This window comes from Falco biarmicus, chromosome 6 (genome assembly GCF_023638135.1).
Source record: "Falco biarmicus isolate bFalBia1 chromosome 6, bFalBia1.pri, whole genome shotgun sequence".
Taxonomy (NCBI): Eukaryota; Metazoa; Chordata; class Aves; order Falconiformes; family Falconidae; genus Falco; species Falco biarmicus.
The window spans coordinates 73207075-73227964 of record NC_079293.1 but is presented as its reverse complement, the minus strand read 5'-3'; the positions used below and the strand labels follow the sequence as shown (position 1 = coordinate 73227964).

Sequence of the window (20890 nt, the reverse complement as noted above, 5' to 3'; positions counted from 1 at the left end):
CAGGGTGGGCTGGGTGGTCCCGGGGGTCCCTGCCCAGCCCCACCTCCCTGGGGTGCTGTGGTCCTGAGCTACCAGACATTTGTGATGACTGTGTATTATAATGGGATGGCTGGAGGAACCCCTGCTCCCCCCTGCTGTATCTGCTCTATGTCAGGAGAAAACCAGCCCTGGGTGACAGCTATGCCTGTACCCTCCATCACGGCTGGGTCCAGCTGTGTGCCAGACGTGGAAGAGGAAGGCTAGGGAGAGGATGTACAGCTGGAGGAGCATCTCAGAGTGCCTGCACCACTGTTGATAGCCAAGTTGAGAGCAAGCAGCTCTCAGCACGGGGACTCAGCACCATCCTGACCACCTGTGGGCTCCCTCCCCACCAGCCCCATTAGGGAATGCCAGCAGCACCGACCCGGCAGCAGGTCCACCACAGCACAGTGCCATGGCCGGGGTCGCTTCCACAGGCTGCCGCGCTTTCATTGCTCTTCCTCATTCCCTGCCTGGCTGCCTGTTTGTTCTCCCTACTGGTTTTATTGTTAAAAGCCTTTTTAAGAAAAGCCCTGTGCAAAGCTAAGCAAGTGATATCTGCTGGGTCAATTTTAGCTGTTTTTATCAACAAAGGGAAGAAAAAAAAGAGGTGGAAGCAGAGAAACGTTTTGGCAGAATGCAGAAGCCAGATTCATCCAGCTAGACAGCTTTAAGGAAGCTGGGAGGGCATCTTTGCAAGCTATGTTTCCCCTTGTTAAGCTATGTCACCCCTTTTCAAGCCATTTCTCCCCTTTTTAAGTCATATCTCCCTTTTTTCTGTAGCACCTGGGAACCTTGGCTGGATGCTCATCCTGCCTGTCATCTCCAAGCCTCACTAATCAGGGGCATTTCCAGATGTTCGGGTCAAGGCTGTAACTGTGGGTCTTGACTGTACTGGCAGCAGCATCTAAGCCTGTCCTGGTCCCTTTAGGAGAGACTGAATGCAGGCAAGGAAGACCACACAGGACTCATCCACAGCTCTCCATGCCCAACACCAGCACTGGAGTCCCCTTCCCTCCTGTGCTGGGTGCCTGCAGGACAAGCCCCTCCAGGAAGAAACCCTTTGGGGTGCTGGCAGTTCCTGATTAAGTAAAATACAGCCGTAGTGCCATATATACCCTTCGGAATAGCCAGCAGCTCATCAGCCCCAGGCTCTGGAGAAGCACAGGTTTTGCATAATTCATTAAGCAATGAATAAAAATAATTGCAAAAGAAATAGAGTGAAACCAAACAAATGGAAACTACTGGTGCAGCCCAAATTCAGCCTGGTAGCGGGCCCTCATGAATGTTAAGCGGTGGCAGGGAAAGCCAATGCCCTCATTAGTGCTGTCAAAATGAACTTTGGCTTTACATGAACCTAATGTGAATTTTCTGTTTGTCCTCAGCTCTGAGATGAGGCAGGGAGCATCTTCTTCATCCTCACCCCAATTTGTCTGCCCTCACAGAAATGAGAGATCAGCCAGCTCAGCTTCCAAAGCCTTCCCCACATGGGGGATGAGGCATCCCCCCAACCAAGTCACTCCTCAGACACAAGGTCACCATTTTACCCCATTTCAGGGAAAAGTAGAAGGTAACAAGGTAATTTCTGAAGCTTCTCGTTCATAAATGATCAGTGCAAAGAGCCACCTGAGCACTGGGAGGGCACACAGGTAACAGGCGAGTAGCATGGAGTAACACCCCACCTCTCACCCCACTGGTACTGAATTCATTGCAAAACTGAAGAACTAGGGAGCTGAAGAGGGAATAAAACTGCTTCTGCAGAGGGAGGGCAGGCAGACCATCCTGCTCATCCTTGACTGTCCCACACTTGCAGTGCCCCTGAGCAGACCCCGTGATACTGCTCCAGCCATCAGGGCTCATCAAGAAGACAGATCAATTTTGGGTATCACAAGCATGACAGACCACGTGGACACATCACCTCCCTGCAAACTCTGCCTGTGGGATAGCCCCATACAGGGGGAACAGCTGGGGAAGCATTGAGTGCTGCAGTGATGCAATAATAAAAATTTATTCAGTAAAATTTTCAAACTGGGCTTGTCATCAATGGCATGATGTCTTGCCTTGTGTGTACTCTCAATGGGAAACACCTGCTTTCCTGGATAGCCCCATCAGCTAATTACTCCAGGCAGCACAAGACACACTCCTGAACTCAGAGCAGGTTTCTTGTCCATGGCCATTGCACCAGGGAGTCATAGAATCATAGCATCGCTTAGTTGGAAAAGACCTTTAAGATCATCAGGTCCAACCATTAACCCAGCACTGCCAAGCCCACCACTAACCCATGGCCCTGAGTGCCACATCTACACATTTTTTGAACACCTCCAGAGATGGTGACTCCACCACCTGCCTGGGCAGCCCGTCCCAGTGCTGGACACCCTTTCGGTGAAGAAATGTTTCCCAATCTCCAACCTAAACCTGCCCTGGTGCAACTTGAAGCCATTTCTTCTTGTCCTATCGCTTGTGTCCTGGGAGCAGAGATGGACCCCCCTGGCTGCAGCCCCCTCCCAGGCAGCTGTAGAGAGCAGCAAGAGATAACAAGAGATTTAATAGAGGAAGAGGGAAAAGGACTGCATCTCTGCCATCTTTTGGTGTGGCTTGTGCTCTGCCCTACACAACGAGCAGCATGCACCTATGCGAGGACCCAGCCTGTTCCTCCTAAAGGCAGCTCCCTCCAGCTGTGGAGGGGCAGGGACTGGCATTCAGCCTCCCAGTGTGTGCCAGCAGTACTGCTCTTACAGAAAAGGGCAAGCAGCAGCCTCCCCATTCCCACCCGTACAGGAGGCATGGCCCACAGGCAAATCTTGCCAACGTGGCTGAATTCTCAGCACGCCCCCAGCAAAGCTGGAAAGGTGAAGCCAGAAATGTAGGCTTGCCTTCCCCTCCAAACTGTAGCAAGGCAGATCTCACCGGCAGTCCCCTGCTGTGCTTCCTGTGTTTTCTGTGCATTGTTCACTGCATGCCACTAGAACACATCAAACTGTTGTGGTTTGGGCCAGTTGGGATAGTGTCAGGTCACGGTGCTACAGCAGGAGCTGTGTCTCACCTGGCATTAGTACACATTTAGGTAACTGAACGCCTTGTGGAGCGGCTACGCACATCTCAGCTCATCTGTTAGATGCTGTGAAGACCTCGCTTGACCCAGAGGATCAAAGCCTGGCTGGTGGGGCAGTTGTTCAGGGCGTGAGCCCTCTTCTACTGGCACAGGAAAGACTTAGGAATATGTTTAACTTTAAAACCACTCATGTTTGGGAGGTCCCAAGCCCCGGAGTAGCCAGCAATTGCACACCCTCATGTCATCTCTGCCAGGGCTCCATGCTGATCTTGGTCCCCAGTGCAGAGTAACCTCTGATTCATGCTGGAGTTTCCTCTGGCTGGAGCCAAGTGCTGATGAGGAAAATCAGGGTATCTGCAGTGTGGGTGAGCAGGGGGCTGTACAGCCTAGCTGCTGCATTTGCATCACCTATCACCCAGCACAAGGAGATGAGAGGGGCCCAAAGATTGGTCCGGACACACAAGGTTGCTCCAGATCAACTTGCCTCACCCTGCTGCAGTTCACTTTGTAGATACTACCAGGCTCTCACAGCAGGAATTGCAATAATCATGATCTAAACAGAGAGATGGGGACAGCCTGAGGCTCATCCACCCAGATGCAGTAAGAAGCACTAGAAGAAAATATGGTGCATGCTGATATATACACCTGTGGCTTAAGGCTCTTATACCTGCTGTCTGTTAAGCTTTATAGTCCTCGTCCTCCTGATATGCACCAATGCCCATCCTCTCCTTCACACTGCCTGGGACTGCAGTGGGCTCCAAGCTTGGCTGGGATGCTCCAAGATCACCGCGCAGCACCAAGCACTCAGAGCAGCCAGTGTCTGGCATCCCACTAAGCCTGAGAAAGCAAGTGGAGCCTCCAGCCCTACAGCCTCAGCAGAGAAGGATCTCCTTATTCAAATCACAAAGGGTTTTGAGATGCAAGCAGCTCTGCCAATGTGCACCTCCGTGGTTGTTATTCAAATCAGTGATTATATTAACAAATTGCTGTGTGCAGATCTATAGAAATCTGCATACCGTTAACATCAGCAGCTTCCCCTGGCTACCTCAGCTTTGTAGGAATGTGGTTGGAGCTACATCTCTAGCCACCTTCTCTGTGCTGCACCCATCCCGTGCAGCCCTGGAGCTATCAGGGGCAGATCCCACCCTGTCCCTGCCCTGGGCTTACCCTGCCCCTTAAGCCTCCCTGGCAGTTTAGGGCAGCCTGAGTTTAAGCTCTCCCCTAAAACCAGGAGCAAGGTCTAATGTGTGCCAGGGCTGCCGAGGAGCAAGGTGGATCTGGGTATGCTTCTGGCTGCACAAGCTGGCAACACCATGGGGAAAATCACCCCACAAACTTACCCCATGCCTAGAACCAGGATGAAACCTTATTTCCTAAAGGTGGAAAAAGCTATATAAAGCAATAAACAGTCTAAAGATCCTAATATTCTTCGTAAGCCCTTGTATTCTTCCACCCCTGGGAACTGGTTATCTTCTACAAGAAACACAAAGCAATCAGAGGAAGCATCCATTCTCTTTTGAAAATGTATTTCCATTTTGAATGTGACTTCTTAGCAGCACCTCTATTCCCTGCTTGTGTGGGTGACCTTATTTCAATCATCTCAGAATATTTCATTGGTAACTGCTTAAGAAAAGGCTGTATTTTAAAACCACCCAGAACTCGGGTTTCAATTCCTACTCTCTCCCTTTCCAAGCCCAAAGCTGAGCGCTGAAGGCTGGCACAGCACCCAACCGGCACCCAAAGCAGATCAGTGGGGCTGCTACCAGCGTGAGCGGAGGGATGCAGGTGGGTGCGGGAGGCTGGCAGGCTGAGCATCAACAACTGAGGCACTGGGGACGTGAAAAAAGTTTTCCCCCCTGAGGCAAGAAAACTGAGAGCCAAGAGCCCAGAAGGATTTGCCCAGTGGGGACAAGCATTTTTTCCTGACACTTCAGTGCCAACAACGTGGATTTTTATTATTTTTTTAATTAATCACACCCCAGGGAAAGACTGTAGGGCTGTTCCCACCTCGTGGGACACCCTATGTCCTCAGCTCCAGCCAGGACACAGACAAGAGACCCGTTTAGTACCTGCCAGGAGAAACCCTGGAGCAGACAACAAAGATGCCAACACACTCAAATTGGGGAACGGGGACATTCATCTGGACAGGGAGACACAGCAAGCAGACCAGATGTGCGAGGCAGACCAGGAGGAAAACACATCTCTTACCTCATCAAACCTGGCCTCGTCCTCACAGTTTTCAATCACTCGGGTGTAGAATGAGAGACCTGGAGAGGGAAGAGGAGAAGCAGGTTGGTTGCAGTGAGGAGTGAGGCAGCTGGGGTAGCAGGGACGAGTAGGGGCTGCACAGCACCGGCAGCAGCGAGACCGTAGAGTCGGAGTCTGCAGAGGTGGCCTCGGTGCAGCACAGCCTGTGGGCATTGCCTGGGGTGGGGAAAAGGCATCTGCGAAGGTGTGAGAACACTCAGGCAAGCGGGTGAATCCAGCTTCAGCTCCTCCATACCGGCACTAAACACCACATTAACCTGCTTAATAGCTAATTAAGAAGGATTTTCTGGAGTGCGCTTAATTGGCATATTGAAGTCGTGCTCCGTCTATTGCAGAGCAGATGAAACAGAGCAGGGGGATACGGATGCGGCTGTTTCAGCAGCGGCTTTTAGATCAGTTGAACCAGGGCTCCTCAGGCTTAGGGGTATTGGTATGCCAGTCTACACACCCCAGAAGCATGCAGGAACCCTAAGGGTAAGATTTAGGACCGACTACCCCAAGAAAGCCACCCCAGCTCCTGCACAGAGCAGAGGATCTTCACGTTGGAGTCCAACCACCCTGATGGCAACATCCTTGCACTGCCACTGCCCCAGCTATGCCAGCCACTGCCTCGGGGCAGGGATCCGGGCAGGATGAGATGCTCAGACTACTCTGCCTGTGCAGGCAGGGGAGCCTCAAAAGCCTCTGGTCAGCTGGGAGCAGGGACAGGGTAAGAGGAGGAGCAGCTGCAGAGGGAAAGCCCAGAGAGCAGCCAAGCATGTGCATTAGTTATTGAAATAATCAGGTTTTCCCAAGGATCCCGGCTCCTAGGTTGCCCCATGCTTTCAGCTGTTCTCTGAGGGATAACCTCACCCACCCACACTCCCTGGAATCAATATTTTTAGTTAATATCCAGTTCATAACACTGCAGGAGGAAAAATTACAAAAATGCTAATATTTAATCACTGAATCATATTGAGGCTTTCCCTTCCCAGAAAAGTAACTATCTCCTGGGTAATTTAAAACATCTCTCTCTGTGTGTCAGTCTGGTTTGGGACCAGCACTGCACAGACAACCTGAGGCCAGGGTACATGGATGCCAGGGTCCCTTGCTGCTGCCAGGTCAACTTTTACTTTATTTTACCAAAGACTGAGGTACCCTGATGACACAGCCCTTGGCAGGGAACGCTCCATCCCTTTCTAATTTAGTTCTTACACAAGGAAGGCCAGAAAATCATTTTGTCAGACTTTCTGCTGCCTGCAGCAGCTGACCTGGGTAAGGCAAACCCGAAAGGTGCATCCTGTATCGCAAACCACTCTCCCAGTTCCCTGCCATGAATCATGGCACCCACGGATGCATGAGTTTCTTGGGGATATAGGCAGAGCACTGTATTTATCTCATGCCAGGCAACTTCAAGTGAGGGTGGAGGAGACCCATGAGCTTCATGGGCTATGGGATGGCTGCCCACCCTCGCCCCATGCACGCTACCTGCCTCCCAGTGCCAAGGGACACAGTGATGGCTCCCTCCTTGCTTTCCGTGGGGTGGGATGTAGGGTGCAGTGGGATGCAGCCCAGCCCCTCCTCACCCAAGGTAGGGGAGCCTCGGTGGGAAATAAGACCATGACTCCACTGGGATGGAGCCAGCAGGAGGAGGGCCACAGAGATACTCAGAGGCTGGAGCAGCTCTGGTGTGGGGACAGGCTGGGAGAGCTGGGGTGGCCCAGCCTGGGGAAGAGAAAGCTCCGGGGAGACCTTATTGTGACCATTCAGTACTTAAAGGGGGCTTATGAGAGAGATGGTGGTGGTCATTTTAGTAGCGATGGGACAAGGGGGAATGGTTTTAAATTAAAAGAGGGGGGATTCAGACTAGATATAAGAAATATTTTTTTTATACTGAGGGCAGCAAGGCACTGGCATAAGTTGCCCAGAGAAGCTATGGATGCCCCATCCCTGGAAACATTCAAGGCCAGGTTGGATGGGGCTGGGAGCAACCTGGGCTGGTGGAAGGTGTCCCTGCCTATGGCAAGGGTCTGGGACTAAATGGCCTTTAAAGGTCCTTTCCAACCCAAATCATTGTGTGATTCGATAATTCTAGGACCACACAGCCTCCTGGGTGATGGGACAGACACCACATGCCAAAGGCACAGCCAGCATCTCAGCTTTGGTGTGAGCTCAAGGGGCAGCTGCTGAGCACCCTCATGTAGGTATGGGAGCAAACTACTGAGGAGACGTGCACAGGTCAGAGGGTGAATCAGCTGTGAGCGAATGCATGGAGGAAGCAGGATCTGAAAGACACTCCAAAGGAGACAATCTGCAACCCGAAATATTTCTCCTAAGAGCAAGACTTAAGAGAAGCCGACACGGTGGGACCCCTCTGCCCTGTCCCCTCCCAATCCAGTGAGCATTACGGTGATGTTTCTTTCATTACAGCAGTATCATTATCCATCTTCCCAGTGGTGCTCCAGGAGTATCCATGAATGATCTCCCTCATTTACACACACTAATCCAGAGACAAAGCCTCGCCAAGAAGCTCTTTATAACCCCATCTGTGATCAATTAGCTGACAAGTGTTCTAATTGCACCAGGGCACAGGCCCCCTCCTTCACAAATGCAATTAGGCTGGTCTAAGAATGCTAAAAGTGCTGTGGGCAAGTGACCCTGTAGGAGCTCAGACCCTGCTAGGGGACAGCAGCAGACACCCCCAAAATGGGCACGCTGCAGAAAAATCATCATTTTTCTGCTCTTCCCCTGCAGCCAGCCTGAAGAGCAAGTATTTGCAGAAAACCCCCTAAGTCACCCCTAGCTGAGTTGCACCTGCAGAGCAAAGAGGTTGAGAGCAACAGCAACTGATCGGGGGCTTTGGAGCCCTGGTCAGGATGCACAGAGCGGCTGCTGTGGAATGATGGGTGCCCTAGAGTCCCTGAAGTCCAAAACCAGCCCCAAATCTGCCTCCTCCTGGGAGGGTCATAAAGGTGAGGGATCCTGTTGATTGCGAGGGATCCTGTTGATTAACACACACATACACATGCAATCCAATGCCACAGTGGGAGACAACTCCCTGATACTTAGGGGTGGGAGTGGATTTTGGCCACAGTGCTGGGACAGAGCCTACTTCTCCCCTCCACTTCCAGAAGAGGAGCTGGATAACCTGGCACCTCCCCCTGGCTGCTCCCAGCGGTCCAGAACTGGGAGCTCCTGTTTGTGCCTCAGTTTCTCCTCTTTGCAAAATGCAAATAGTGCAGCTATGGCTCATGGGGGCTGCTGGGAGTGCAGGGATCCCTGAGAGAAGAGGAGCAGCGTTATTCCATAGTCATCCCACACGGCTGTCAGTCTCAGCCCATTCTCAGGAACGCTTTTATCAAGGTTGTGATTTATTAATCTCCCACCTGAGCTGAAGTTGAGCAATGTTTCGGAGCACTGCCCACCTGCAGAAACACACATGGCAGCCTGTCACAGTGGGGTTGAATTCTTTTTAACTTCTTTTCACTCAATAATAGATGCTTTTGGCTGAATGAGCAAACACACACTCGGGGAGCTCTGCCTGAACCCCCCAAGCTGTGCTGCCAACAGGTGAGGAGAGGGAGAAGGCTGGATAGCAGCTTGACTAGCAAAAAGCATCCCTCTCTGTGGTGCTCAGTAGCTCCAGGAAGGCCAGGGTGCTGAGAAGTATCAGCACAACACTCAACCTTTGAGTTGCTGTGAAGAGCACTGAAGGATGTGAGGCTGGTGGAGGACACCTCACTCCACGCTAAAGGGGTCTAAAGCTCTTCTAGAGTCACTGGAAAAAGGCAGGAGACTCTTCCCTCTGCAGACTTTGGTACCACAACCCAACTGTCCACAGCTGGATGCTCTACCAAGCCTGGGACTAGGCTCTAGGCCAATGTGCCTGTCTCCATCCCATCCCATCCCATCCCATGGCAGGGGTTAGCCCAGGGCTGGGCAGTTCTAGGGCAGTTTGGATGGGCCCCGGTTGGAGTGAAGAGCTGTGGCTAGCCTGGGTGGGGATCAGGGCAGCAATGGCACAGCACCATTTTAATCAAACAACAAAAATGCAGCCAGGTGGTTAAAGAGTCAGCCAGAGAGGATGAGGCAGTCAACAGGACAAATAATGCAACTTCATAGCAGCACTGAACTTGCCACACCATGACTCTGCTGCCCACCATTCCCAAAGTCTCATGGGCCAAGGGGACAGCAAAGCATTGCCTGAGCCACAGATCCATTAAACACTGGAGAAGCTTTGCCCCATCCACATGCCAAGTGCCCACAGTGCTGGGATGCTTCATGGCCACCTCCAGCGTGGGACCAGGTGGGGAGCAGACCCTGTTCCCAGCTCCAGGTGTACTTATGGACCCACCAGCGCAACAGCATCATAGCCATGTCCTAAGCACCCTGGAGGCAGGAAAGCCTTCATGCAGAAGGCAGTGCAGTACATCCTCAGAGTTGAGTGTCACCTGCTGAAACCCAGCACTGAGACCCACCTGTGCTGCGCTGAGACCTGACTCAGGCACCAGCAGAACCCAGGCCTGCTTCATCCAAAGCAATCAGCAATCTGGCATAAACCAATCCTCACACGCACCACCAAGCATGCCAAGAAAAGACCGAGAACATGCAAGAACTCCTAGCTCACTATTAATACAACTGTTGAAATCCATGGTGTGTCAGAAAGATCACCTTTCCATAAGGATCATACTGCTTATGTATCCTCACAGTGTGGTAATTGCAGTCCCCTCACCCAGAACGAGGTCCTGTCCCCCATGCAAGGTCCTGTCCCAGACTCACATCTCACATCAGCCAGCACCCCAGGCTCGCTGCTCTTCCACAACCCAAAATGATGCTGCTACACCTCAAAGAGGTATCCAGGGGATCTGCCCCTGGACTTCTCTGTCCACAGGGCAGACATGGAGCTGCCTCTGCTTGTTCCCCTTTTGGGGCAAGGAATTTGAGTAAGATGTAGAGAGGCTTTGGAGCTAAATGATTACATAAGACACTAAACTGCTGTTCCACATACAGGCAAGTTTTCTGCAGTTTTGGACACAAAGTGAGTGGCATGAACAGGGAATGAGCCCCAACCCCTCTCTACCCACCATTCCATCTGAGGGATGGGTTGGTCCTGGCCCTCCTGCCTGCTGCCTTCACTGGCCCTACCACACATGGGATCGCTTCCTGACCCACCTCCACCACCCTTTTAGCAGCAGGACATTGCTACCCATGACCTCAGGATCCAGCCCTGCTGGGTCTGGTCACCAGGAGCCTCTCCTCTAGGCCCAAGCTTGCAGAAGGCAGCAGCATCAGGTGTCCCAGTCCTGAGCTCTGCGCCTGCCCAGCATGAGCAGGGGAAGAGGCATCCCTGCCTGCACGTATCGGTAATACCGCTACAAGCACAGCATGAGACTAAACCCCCTCTTTGCACAGAAATCAACTGCAGCAAGATACCAGGAAAAAAAATTCTGAATCCTGACCCAGACATCCTTGAAGATGAAACCAAATTTCTCCCCTGGGAAAGAAATGTCCATGGGAGACCAGCTTCTAATGGCTCAGCACCGGGGAAGGAGACACAGCTGTGAAGTTTAGTGTCATCCTCCCGGGATGGTGTGACAGCAATAGCAATCCTGCAACACACAGAAGTCACCTCATGCCTGGGAGGGGAATGGCAATGGCAATGGGATCATGGGGGGGCCTGGAAAAATGTCCTGGCACCCCGTGAGGGCTCTGACAAAGGAACTAGCAGGAGCATGAGAAGGTGGGCACAGCAGGAGCACAGTGGGTGCAGCGCTGATCTCAGAGCATCTGAGTGGGTGTCATTCCTATGCCCATTGGTTGGACCATAGGGTCTCACAGTGGCTCTTAGGCAAAGATGTCTCTGCTGTGGGGACAGGCTGGGAGAGCTGGGGTGGCTCAGCCTGGGGAGGAGAAGGCTGCGGGGAGACCTTAGAGCACCTGCCAGTGCCTAAAGGGGCCGGCAAGAAAGCTGGGGAGGGGCTTTGGGCAAGGGCAGGTGGCGATGGCACACGGGGGAATGGCTTTACATGAGAGAGGGGAGATGTAGATGAGAGATGAGGAAGAAATTCTTCCCTGTGAGGGCGGCGAGGCGCTGGCCCAGGCTGCCCAGAGCAGCTGTGGGTGCCCCATCCCTGGCAGGGCTCAAGGCCAGGCTGGACGGGGCTGGGGGCAGCCTGGGCTGGGGGGAGGGGGCCCTGCCTGTGGCAGGGGGTTGGACTAGATGGCCTTTAAGGTCCCTTCCCACCCAGACTGTTCTGTGATTCTGTGTCACAGCAGGGACAGATCCTGCCTGTTCAACAGGATTAGGTGCCAGGCTCAGGGCCAGGCACACTCAACACGGGTTCTCCTCACTGGGAGCACCCGTGGTGGCCTTTGGCCCTCCTGCAGACCCCCTTGCCCCACTGCCGGGGGGGGGGGGGGGGGGGGGGGGCGGGGGATGCCTAGGGTGGCTTAGGGCTGGGGCCACTCCAGGCTTCAAGCCAGCAGGGGGGCACGACCTGTTCCCAGAGATGCTACTTAACTGCCCCTGTGCTGATGCGGGGAGGCAGGGACAGGAAAGTAAAGGGGTAATTGTACCTTTTTAATGACTTTACACCCGCTAAGGCAGTGCAGGGAGGGCCACTTCGGACAGTGCTGACTGCCCTGGCTTGGAGGTGATGAAAATACCTGGTCCCCTGCTCTCCTGCAGCTATTCCCCACTTCTGGCACCGACAAACCATCCCACAGCTGCCTCTGCACACTGGTGTGCTCCCACATGTGGGAAGATGGATCCCGTGGGCTCACACCCAGCCTGCCCCAAGCTCCCAGGTGCCTGGAAATGGTTTGGTTGCTGCTGAGGGTACACACTGCTGGAGAGTTTTTGTGCCTTTTGCAGCTTGCTTCGGAGCTGGCGTGGATCCAAGCAGAAGAACCAAGGCTGCAGCATCCTTAGAAGAAACCCAAGCACACGCCAGGTTCCCGCACCCGGCAAGTTCTCCTCCTGTCCCTGCCAGTGACACTTTCTTGGGGACACAGCTTCATGACCAAGCCCGTGACCCTACAGCAGGAACCTCCGGCTGGGGCTGGGTCCTGCTCCCGGGGAGGGGGAGGGGGGAGTTTGTCACCCCGGGACTTGCCCCTGGATGAATGAATCCCCCTGCCCAGGGGCTGCCCGGTGCAGGGGGTTAATGGGGGACCTGCAGTGTCCCAGGCCGGGTGCAGGCGGGCAGGGGGACCCCAGGAGAGCAGCTCTGGTGAGGGAGTGCTCATGCCCCAGTCGAGGAGGGGTGGGCAGCCCTTAAGGGCTCGCATCCCCCCTTCCCAACCTAAGCACGGCCGGTGGAGGGGAAAGCGAGGCGGGGGGGGCGGGGAGGCGGCGGCAGAGAGCAACCCATCCCGGGACCCCCCCCCGACAGCCCCCCCCTCCCCGCTACCTCGGAAAGCCGCTTTGGCGATGCGGTCGGCTTTGCCGCGGAGGCCGGAGACGGTGCGGAGCTGCAGCAGCAGAGCCATGGTGCGGAGCGGGCTGGTGCCGGCTGGCAGCGGGACGATGCGCTGTGTGCGGTACGGTGCGCGGGGCGCTGCGCTGCGCGGGGTGCGGTACGGTGCGCGGTGCCGGGCTCCCAGCTGCGCTCCGAAGCGCGGTGCGCTGAGCGGGGCGGGGTGCAGTACGGTGTGCAACACGGTGCGCGGGGCGGTGCGCGGAGCCGCGGGGCGGTGCCCCCCCCAACAATTCGCCGTTGAACCCTCCCCCACCCCACCCCCACCCCCCGGGGAAGCCGGGTGGTTGGGGGGGCGGGGGGGGGGCGGGGGGGGGCGGGGGGGGGGCGGGGGGGGCGGGCTGCAGAGAACTTCCCGCTCCGGTTGCAGGCGGTTGTGAGTGGGGAAACTGAGGCAGCGCCGCACATCTCCCCGGCCCCAGCACGGCATCTGCAAGCTGGAGCCTCTGGGACAAGAGCGTGCACCCCCAACACCCCCCCTCCCCCCCCCCCCCCCCCAACCGTACCGCACGGTGCGGGGTGCGCAGGAAGACCTGAGCTCAGCCCACACTGCCTGGGACCACCAAGGGCCAGCCAGCGCAGGGACCCCGCACTGTTCTCCGTGTGTGTGTCCCTGCCACGATGCCCACAGGTGGCACACGTTGCTAAAAGCACACGGCAGAGCCCATGGCTGTGGTAGTAGGGCCGCTGGGGCACAGCCCTTCAGCTGGACCATAAAGTCTGGAGCAGAGGGTGGGACGTGTCTTGCCGCGGTGCTGGATGCAGGAAAGTCCCTGGCGGTGTTGGTGGCATCCCAGCCTGGAAGAGCCGCTGCCCAAACGCCAGCAGTGCTGCGCTCTGCTGCATGCTTATACGAGCTGCAGTATGCTCCGCTCGGCATGTTCGCCATGCTCTACGCTCAACCTCAACAGGACCAAGTGGAATTTCCAGATATAAGTGGTTTATAATCAGCTTTACAATCTGGACTCGGGTCCTGCCTGTAGGGTTGCACGTGAACACCTTTCCTGGGGTCTTCCAATTGTTCTTTATTTCAAGGATGATGATTAATGCATGCATTTAGGAAGAGGAAGAGCACAGGGACAAGGGTCTTCCAACCTCATACATCTTCCTTTCCTGCTTGGGCTCTTCCAGGAAAAATCCATCTGTGGTGAAGCATGAAATCAAGAGAGCTTCAGCATCATCAGAGAGAAGCGAGGGTGAAATCTTCACAAATAAATAATAAATAAATAAACACTGGAAATAAGACATCTGTTTCCACCTGCCACATCAGGTTGTTAGAGAGGCTGGATTGCTGTCGTCCTGCCAGCAGCAAACATCACTGTGCTCGTTCATAAGTGCATGAGAGAGAAGAAACTTGTGGCGATTAACAGCGCGTGCCATTTCTCATTAGGTTCATAATTAACTCCTGGCAGCAGGGAGGGAGGAGGTGGCAGTGTGCAGGGTGCCGACCGGTGCTGAGGGATCCGGGAAAGGCAGGTTTGTCATAACATTGGGAGGGGAAGGTGCAGCCCTGCCCAAGCTGGTCCGTGACATGTGCCCATGTCAGAGTTCAGGAGATGAGGCCATGTGTGACCCAGAGATGTGTCCAGTGTGTCCCATACTGCTAAACCAGCATTTTTTGGTCCCTAGTTGGCCTTTTTCAGCTGAGCCATCCAGACTGGTGCTGCTTTTGCAAGCCCCTTCACCCTTCTGCCTTCAGCCTTGCTAAAAAGCTGGAGTTTGGAGGCAATGAGGGTTTTTTCTGATGTTTATCCTGATTGTTTGGAGGGGGTCTCATGCTTTTTGCAACACATTTTAAGGTGTTTGGCTCTTCCCTGCTGTGTAGTCAATGCTGCATGAAGGTCAACGCAGGTGCTGCTTTGACCCTTATCACAGAGCATCTCTAGTGGGACAAAACAGCCACATGAAACTCTTCAGTCAAACACTGCTCATCTTTTCTGGTGGCCCAGCAGAAGATGTCCTTGCCTCCATCTCCCCCAGTTCTGCATCCTAGATTCACTCAATTCGAGAGCAAGCAAATCACACCAGCAATTCTAGGAGGCACCTTCCAAGCAACCCACATTGCCCTAAAGGCACAAGTACCACAGAAAACACCTTCTAAATCATGTAGTTAATTTTAAACCTCTTACTTAATATGAGAAAGTGGATAACTAAGAAACAAAAAATCCCATGCAAGTAGTGTTGACTAAAGATATTCATTGCAGTAGGTTGGATCACTTAGAGCTGCAACATGATCAGGTGAGTGGTGCTAGATGGCCACCACATAAACACCAACCTGAAGGACCTGATAAGGATTGTGATTTCATTTTTCCTAATTTTCTATGAAATCCCAGACATGATTTAGCTGTTCCCACTCTAAAAGCACAAGTGGAGGGTTCTTGGGGAGTGGTACCCTGTAGTTTTACAGCCAGACTTAAAGAGACACAGCAAAGCAAGAAAGAAGAAATTAAGGCTGAAGATGATATACACGTGGGTCTTTAATACGGTGCATTAAATCTGACTGCAATCTGGCAACTGCAGTCACTGAAGGCAGTGCAAGGAACTACTGCCCTTCGGCTGCTGGACATCCTCTGAGGATGCTACAATCCAGCAAAGTTTGCTCATAACTAAGAGACCTCTAGAGCTCAATGCTCTTCTGGATGGTGGAAGATCTACACTTGCCTCCCTAGTGATTTATCCACCCATTATACCCATAAATTGGATAATGAAGATGAGCAGGAGCAACGTAGGAACCCAACAGCAAAGTCATCAAAAAACCACAAGGATTGTCAAAGTATGGTGTGTTAAAAATGTTCTCTCCAGCTTAAGAGCTAAAGCGTCCCGCCTGTGATTAACAGAGCAAGATGAGAAAATGCCCTTTATAAACACTAATTTCAGTTTTTCACAATATCTCTGCAATTTTCACATCGCTGCCTGTGAATAAAATTACACACCCACCTCTGAATCACTGATGATTGCTCTTATTTACTATGGGTTTACACCACAGGCAAGCAGGAAAGAACTGCTTGCCATGGCAGAATCAGGCCCTTAACCAGTCCCTCCACATACACCTCCCACAGCACCAGTATTCCCACTTAGAAAAACTCCAATTGCACATGCTGAAGCAATAGATGATGCTACAGAACATTAAGCCCCAAATTAATGAAATTTTCTCTTCTTAAGTCTTCCGTACTTTTTTCCAGCTCTTCTCTTCCCACGCTTGGAAAAATTGTATCAGCCTCTCCATTTGCCAAACCACTAAAACTCTATATTAATTACAGAAAGTTGCTGTGTTTTTCCCAATTTTTTTGTGTTGCTAGAGAGTTAGACAAAGGCATTGCCTTTGGGGGCTGATTTTGACCCCTTTCATCAACAGGAATCTCTGGGACAGGCACTGAATGATGTTTAAATGCTAATGGGGGCAATAATATATAGTGTAAGCATGCGTGTGTGTATATCAAGATGTATATTTTCCTCTTTATGTTATGTTTCTCTTCTTGTGCCATCCAGGCTGCTGCTTAAAATCCCCAGGAGCCTGATGCCTTGAGCAGATCCAGGCTGCAGTAACACAGCCTGATTCTAGTAACATACCCACAATAACTGTGCCAAATAATCCACTCCAAATTTTCTTCCCAGTGCTAGAAAGCCTTGATGGATGCCTGAACCAGCCCTTGTCATTGCGTCTGCAGACTGGCACAGTGATGTAAGGCCTGTGGTGATGGGACAAGAGATGATGACCTGAAAGAGGGGAGATGTAGATGAGAGATGAGGCAGAAATTCTTCCCTGTGAGGGCGGCAAGGCGCTGGCCCAGGCTGCCCAGAGCAGCTGTGGGTGCCCCATCCCTGGCAGGGCTCAAGGCCAGGCTGGACGGGGCTGGGGGCAGCCTGGGCTGGGGGGAGGGGGCCCTGCCTGTGGCAGGGGGTTGGACTAGATGGCCTTTAAGGTCCCTTCTAACCCAAGCCATTCTGTTGTTCTGTGATTCTTGAGTCCCTCCAAATGAAATTCACAATAACTGGAGGGTTTCCTCCTGCCAGGTGTGGACAAGGAGATGGTTCTCTGCTGGATGTGCAGCCATCAGGTGTCCCAGCAGGTTGCATTTCACCCCATTGTCCTCTCTTCTCGCTCCCAGCAGGATGCAGGCAACGTGGGGCAGAGCCCATCAAAGGGGCAAACAAAGCCCAAAGGAAGGCTCTGGTGCCACGCCAGCTGCAGGCAGCATGCATTGGGGACAGTGTGCTTTGGGGACAGCATGTTGGTAGGGCAGCAGTGCTGGCAGGGCAATGCAGCAGCAGGTGGAGAGGGGAAGCAGAAAGCAATTATGCAGCTCTGTCTGATGGGCTCCTTTCAGATGTAGAAAATATCCGTATGGGAGAGCTCTTGAGCTGGGATATGCAGCAGCTCTGTGCGAGGACAGAGAAGATTTCATTTTCCAGTGGGTGATTTTGCTAAAAGAAATATCACCTGCCCTTTCCTCCAGGCTGCTTCATTTAGTTTTCAAAGCCTGCAGCACTCAGCTCTGCAGATTCCTATGCTGGGTCCACTGGCTGCTGAGGTCACCGCTGGTCTTCTCTCCCACTGTCAGCTAAAGTCCCAAATCCTGCAGAACAGGAGCAGCACCTGAACCAGCTTTTCCATCAGCATCAGCCTGGAGGGGAGCCCTGCCAGAGGGGCAAAGGGGCTGCTGCTGGAAGCACAACAAAAAGGAGCAGAAAAGACCCTTCTCCTGCAATGCAGATGTTCCTCAGACCGAGTCCAGGGGCCTTGGTGACAGGTAGCAGGTGAACCTCCTTGCCCTGAGGGACAGCGATGTGCATTTCATTTCCCATCAGACTCACTTTTTTTTTTGGCCCCTGTGCAGTCCCTTTGCCCCAACAGCAAGAACTGAACTAGACCCTTGGAGGATGAGTAAGGAGGACACCCTCATGGGGGCACATACGCAAACTAAAGCACCTTTCTGGAGTTTCTCCAGACCTTTTCTTGGGGTGCTTTCAAGTGCTTCACAAGTATTACTTACACCACAGCTTCCCAGAGAACAGTCACATTCATTCAGCCCCACTCAGAGGGAACTGAACCTCCCATTGATGAACTGTCCCGTGGAGCAGGGTCTGTGTACTGTAGGTGCATGGGAAGCATCCAAGATACTCCTGACTGCTGTAATTGGGGCCCAGGAATGAGCAGAAAAAGGGCTGGGAGCAACCCTTGTCCCCCACTGTCTTTCATCACTCCACTCACAGACTCCATCTTACAGATCCCAGCTCTTCCCGACCTTGACTCTGCCACCATCAGCCTCACTCCATCTGCCATCATCCCTCCTGCAGTCAAACCTCTTTCATTTTAAAGAATTTCAGGGATGCAACTGTCATGAATGAGGCTTTGTGGGATAAAGCTGCCTCGTAGCATCATCTGTGATTCTCAGTGCTGCAGTGGGTGGCTCTGCATGTGTGTATCAGTCTCTGGAAAAAAGGGGAGGAAATGCTGTGGAAGCAGTTTCTGTACATAAGCAGAAGCGCAAGCAAGTAAAAGGGCTTGTTTAGAAAGGAGGAATGCCAAATCCCAGGCAAACCAGTAAACTTTCCTGTGTAAATCAGTGCTTGCAAGGTGTCCTCATGCGATCTTCTGGATTGAGTGTCCTACTCCAGTGCGGCTGTGCAGGGAATAGTGTGAGCTCTGCACTCTTAGTAACAGCAGGTCCTTCTGGCATAGAATCACAGAATCATTTTGGTTGAAAAAGACCTTTAAGATCATCAAGTCCAACTATTAATCCAGCACTGCCAAGCCCACCACTAACCCCTGTCCCTAAGTGTCATGTCTACGCATTTTTCAAACACTTCCAGGGATGGTGACTCCGCCACCTCCCTGGGCAGCCTGTGCCAGTGCTTGACCACCCTTTTGGTGAAATGTTTCCTGATATCCAACCTAAACCTCCCCTGGCACAACCTGAGCAGGTTCTTCACCCCCTTCAAGCCTCCCACCAGTTCCCCTCTCCTCCAGCTGCACCAGCCACCCACCTGCCCTGCCCTGACTGCACTAACCCCAGCTAGAAGAGGTCTAGTCCCCTTCCCCAGCCAGAAGATCAGCAGTTTTCAAAGAAAGCAACCTAGTCAGTGTGGTAGAATTGTCCTTTGGTAAATCCATTTGGCCTTTTGCATCATTTTCTGTCTATTTTATCTTCCCATCGTATCCTCCAAGACAGGTTGGAGAGCCATGGGGATGCTCAGCTGAAAGCCCATGGTGAGCCAGACAACCTTCTCACTCCTTAAATGCCAGAGCTGTACTTGTTACTCAGCAGCTGTAGCACAGCTCTCAATGAGTGGATTTTTATTATTTTCTTTTTAATTCTAACATGGAGGTTTTCACATTTTCTTGAATTCATGGCAATTAGCAAACCAAGCTTTCCTCATCTCTCCACCCTGCAGAGAGAAGCCAGCTGTAAGGACACATGGTGGTTTCCTGCATGAGGTCTTCTGTGCCCATAGCAAACTCCTGGTGATGGATCCCACCCTCCCCAGTTTCTCCCCAGTCCCATGGTGGCTGAATCCACATCTCACTGGGACCTAGAGAAGATAGCAGCAAGGAGCCTGGCCAGCTCAGGCTATGGTGTTGGCCACAATGTCCCACTCATGGGGATGCACAACTCAACTCAGGAGCACCTCATCAAGTCCAGAGCAGAACCATCCTCTAGGAAAGCAAAACCACGTGGCTTTTGGAAATGCTGCAGCTCAAGGCTGTGCAGTGTGGTGAGACCAACACATGCCTCTGCAGCACAACCTGACCGTGTGGGGAGAGAAGGTGGCTGGGAGACCTTCTCCAGGACCCACACTGTAATGTCCTGGTGTGAGGTGGGTGCTGAAAGCCCCTGAATTTCTATTTTCTTTCCTTTTCTTTTTCTTCTTTTTTTTTTTTTTTTTTAATTTGAAATACCTCAGAGCTTAGATGGAGATGCAAGTAAGGAAAAGCCCCTCCAATTTCCAGTGCCCCTTACAAGCAAGGACTCATTTTACAAGGATTATTTTCATAGAATTCTCAGATTTCTGTGTGCAATTACATTGGCTCTTTATAGGCAACTGACCCTTCTTAAAGCCTTTCCAGGACAGATCCCTGGTTGCCCTCCTGGGGCAGGAATGAAACCCACTACTCCCCTTAAATAAGGAGTTGGGGAAAAAAAAAAACAAACCAAAAAGCCTAAAAAATGCAAAGCTGGGGACATTTCTGTGTCCCCTGCAGTAGGAAGGTTGAGGGAAGGGGGTGCAGGGGTGGATGCAGGCAGTGGCTCCAGGGTGGGTGCAGGCAGAGGGTGCTGGGGTGGGTACAGTGGCGAGGGCTGGCTGGGTGCAGGCAGTGGGTGCAGAGAATGGTCAAGAGTGGGTGCTGGGTTGTGCAGGGGGGTCTGGAGGGGTGATGCTGAGCTCCCTGCCTTGTTGGTGGTGTTGTTTGTGACCTGGCTGGGCCAGCCAGAAGCAAACAGGACAGGTCTGGAGGCAGCTGCAGCACAGGGATGCTCCACACCCCCAACACAGCTGGCAGCAAGTAGGGGCTGAGCATGGCTGGACCGCACTCTGAGGACCCCCACCCTGCCCTATGGACCCTACACCTTTCATGGGTCCTGCACCCTGCCCCACCACCCTGCCCCTTCCTGTTCTAAGACTGCATTTAGCACGGGCTGTAAGAGCCAGGAACTGTAGAGACCCCATCTCCCACCTGCTCTGCCCTTGAGCCCCATGCCTGCCTGTTTCCTCAGGCTGCTTTACATGGGTCAGGGGGTGTCTTTTTTATCAGACATTGTACAGAGACAGAGGGGTAGATTTTCTCACCTCCTCAGGAGTATCACATGAGGACAGTGAATGATGCATGCAGCAAAGGATGGAAAAAAACGCAAAAGAGCGAGGCAGACCTCTCCCACACATCCTGCTAAAGCACCTGCCTGGTCCTGGAAGGACTTTGGGGGCTTTTCCTCTCCCCATTAGACCCCAAATCTCTCTCACCCAGATGAGCTGTGATGAATTTCAGCTTACCCTCCCCCTGCTCTCTCTAGTGAGGCAGCTTCCCCAGCCCCTTCCTGACTTCTCATATTTTTTCTGCTCTTCTCTTGTTTTCTTTCATGTCTCCTTTTATTTG

The 20890-nt window shown here is 52.8% G+C and overlaps 1 protein-coding gene across 13 annotated transcripts in view; it reads right to left on the bottom strand.

Annotated features, from left to right (window-relative positions):
- OTOF (otoferlin) overlaps positions 1-13001 on the bottom strand; it is a 115821-nt gene extending 102820 nt beyond the window's left edge. For 5 of the 13 annotated variants that reach the window (XM_056342235.1, XM_056342238.1, XM_056342237.1 and 2 more), the window contains exons 1-2: positions 12730-13001; positions 5279-5337 (exon numbers count right to left, since the gene is read on the bottom strand). In XM_056342235.1, the coding sequence (XP_056198210.1) occupies positions 5279-5337; positions 12730-12808 (138 nt within the window). In that variant the 5' untranslated portion in view covers positions 12809-13001. The remainder of the gene's footprint in view (positions 1-5278; positions 5338-12729) is intronic. The other 8 variants (XM_056342239.1, XM_056342241.1, XM_056342242.1 and 5 more) reach the window with 2 other exon arrangements.
- Between the last annotated feature and the right edge of the window lie 7889 nt (positions 13002-20890).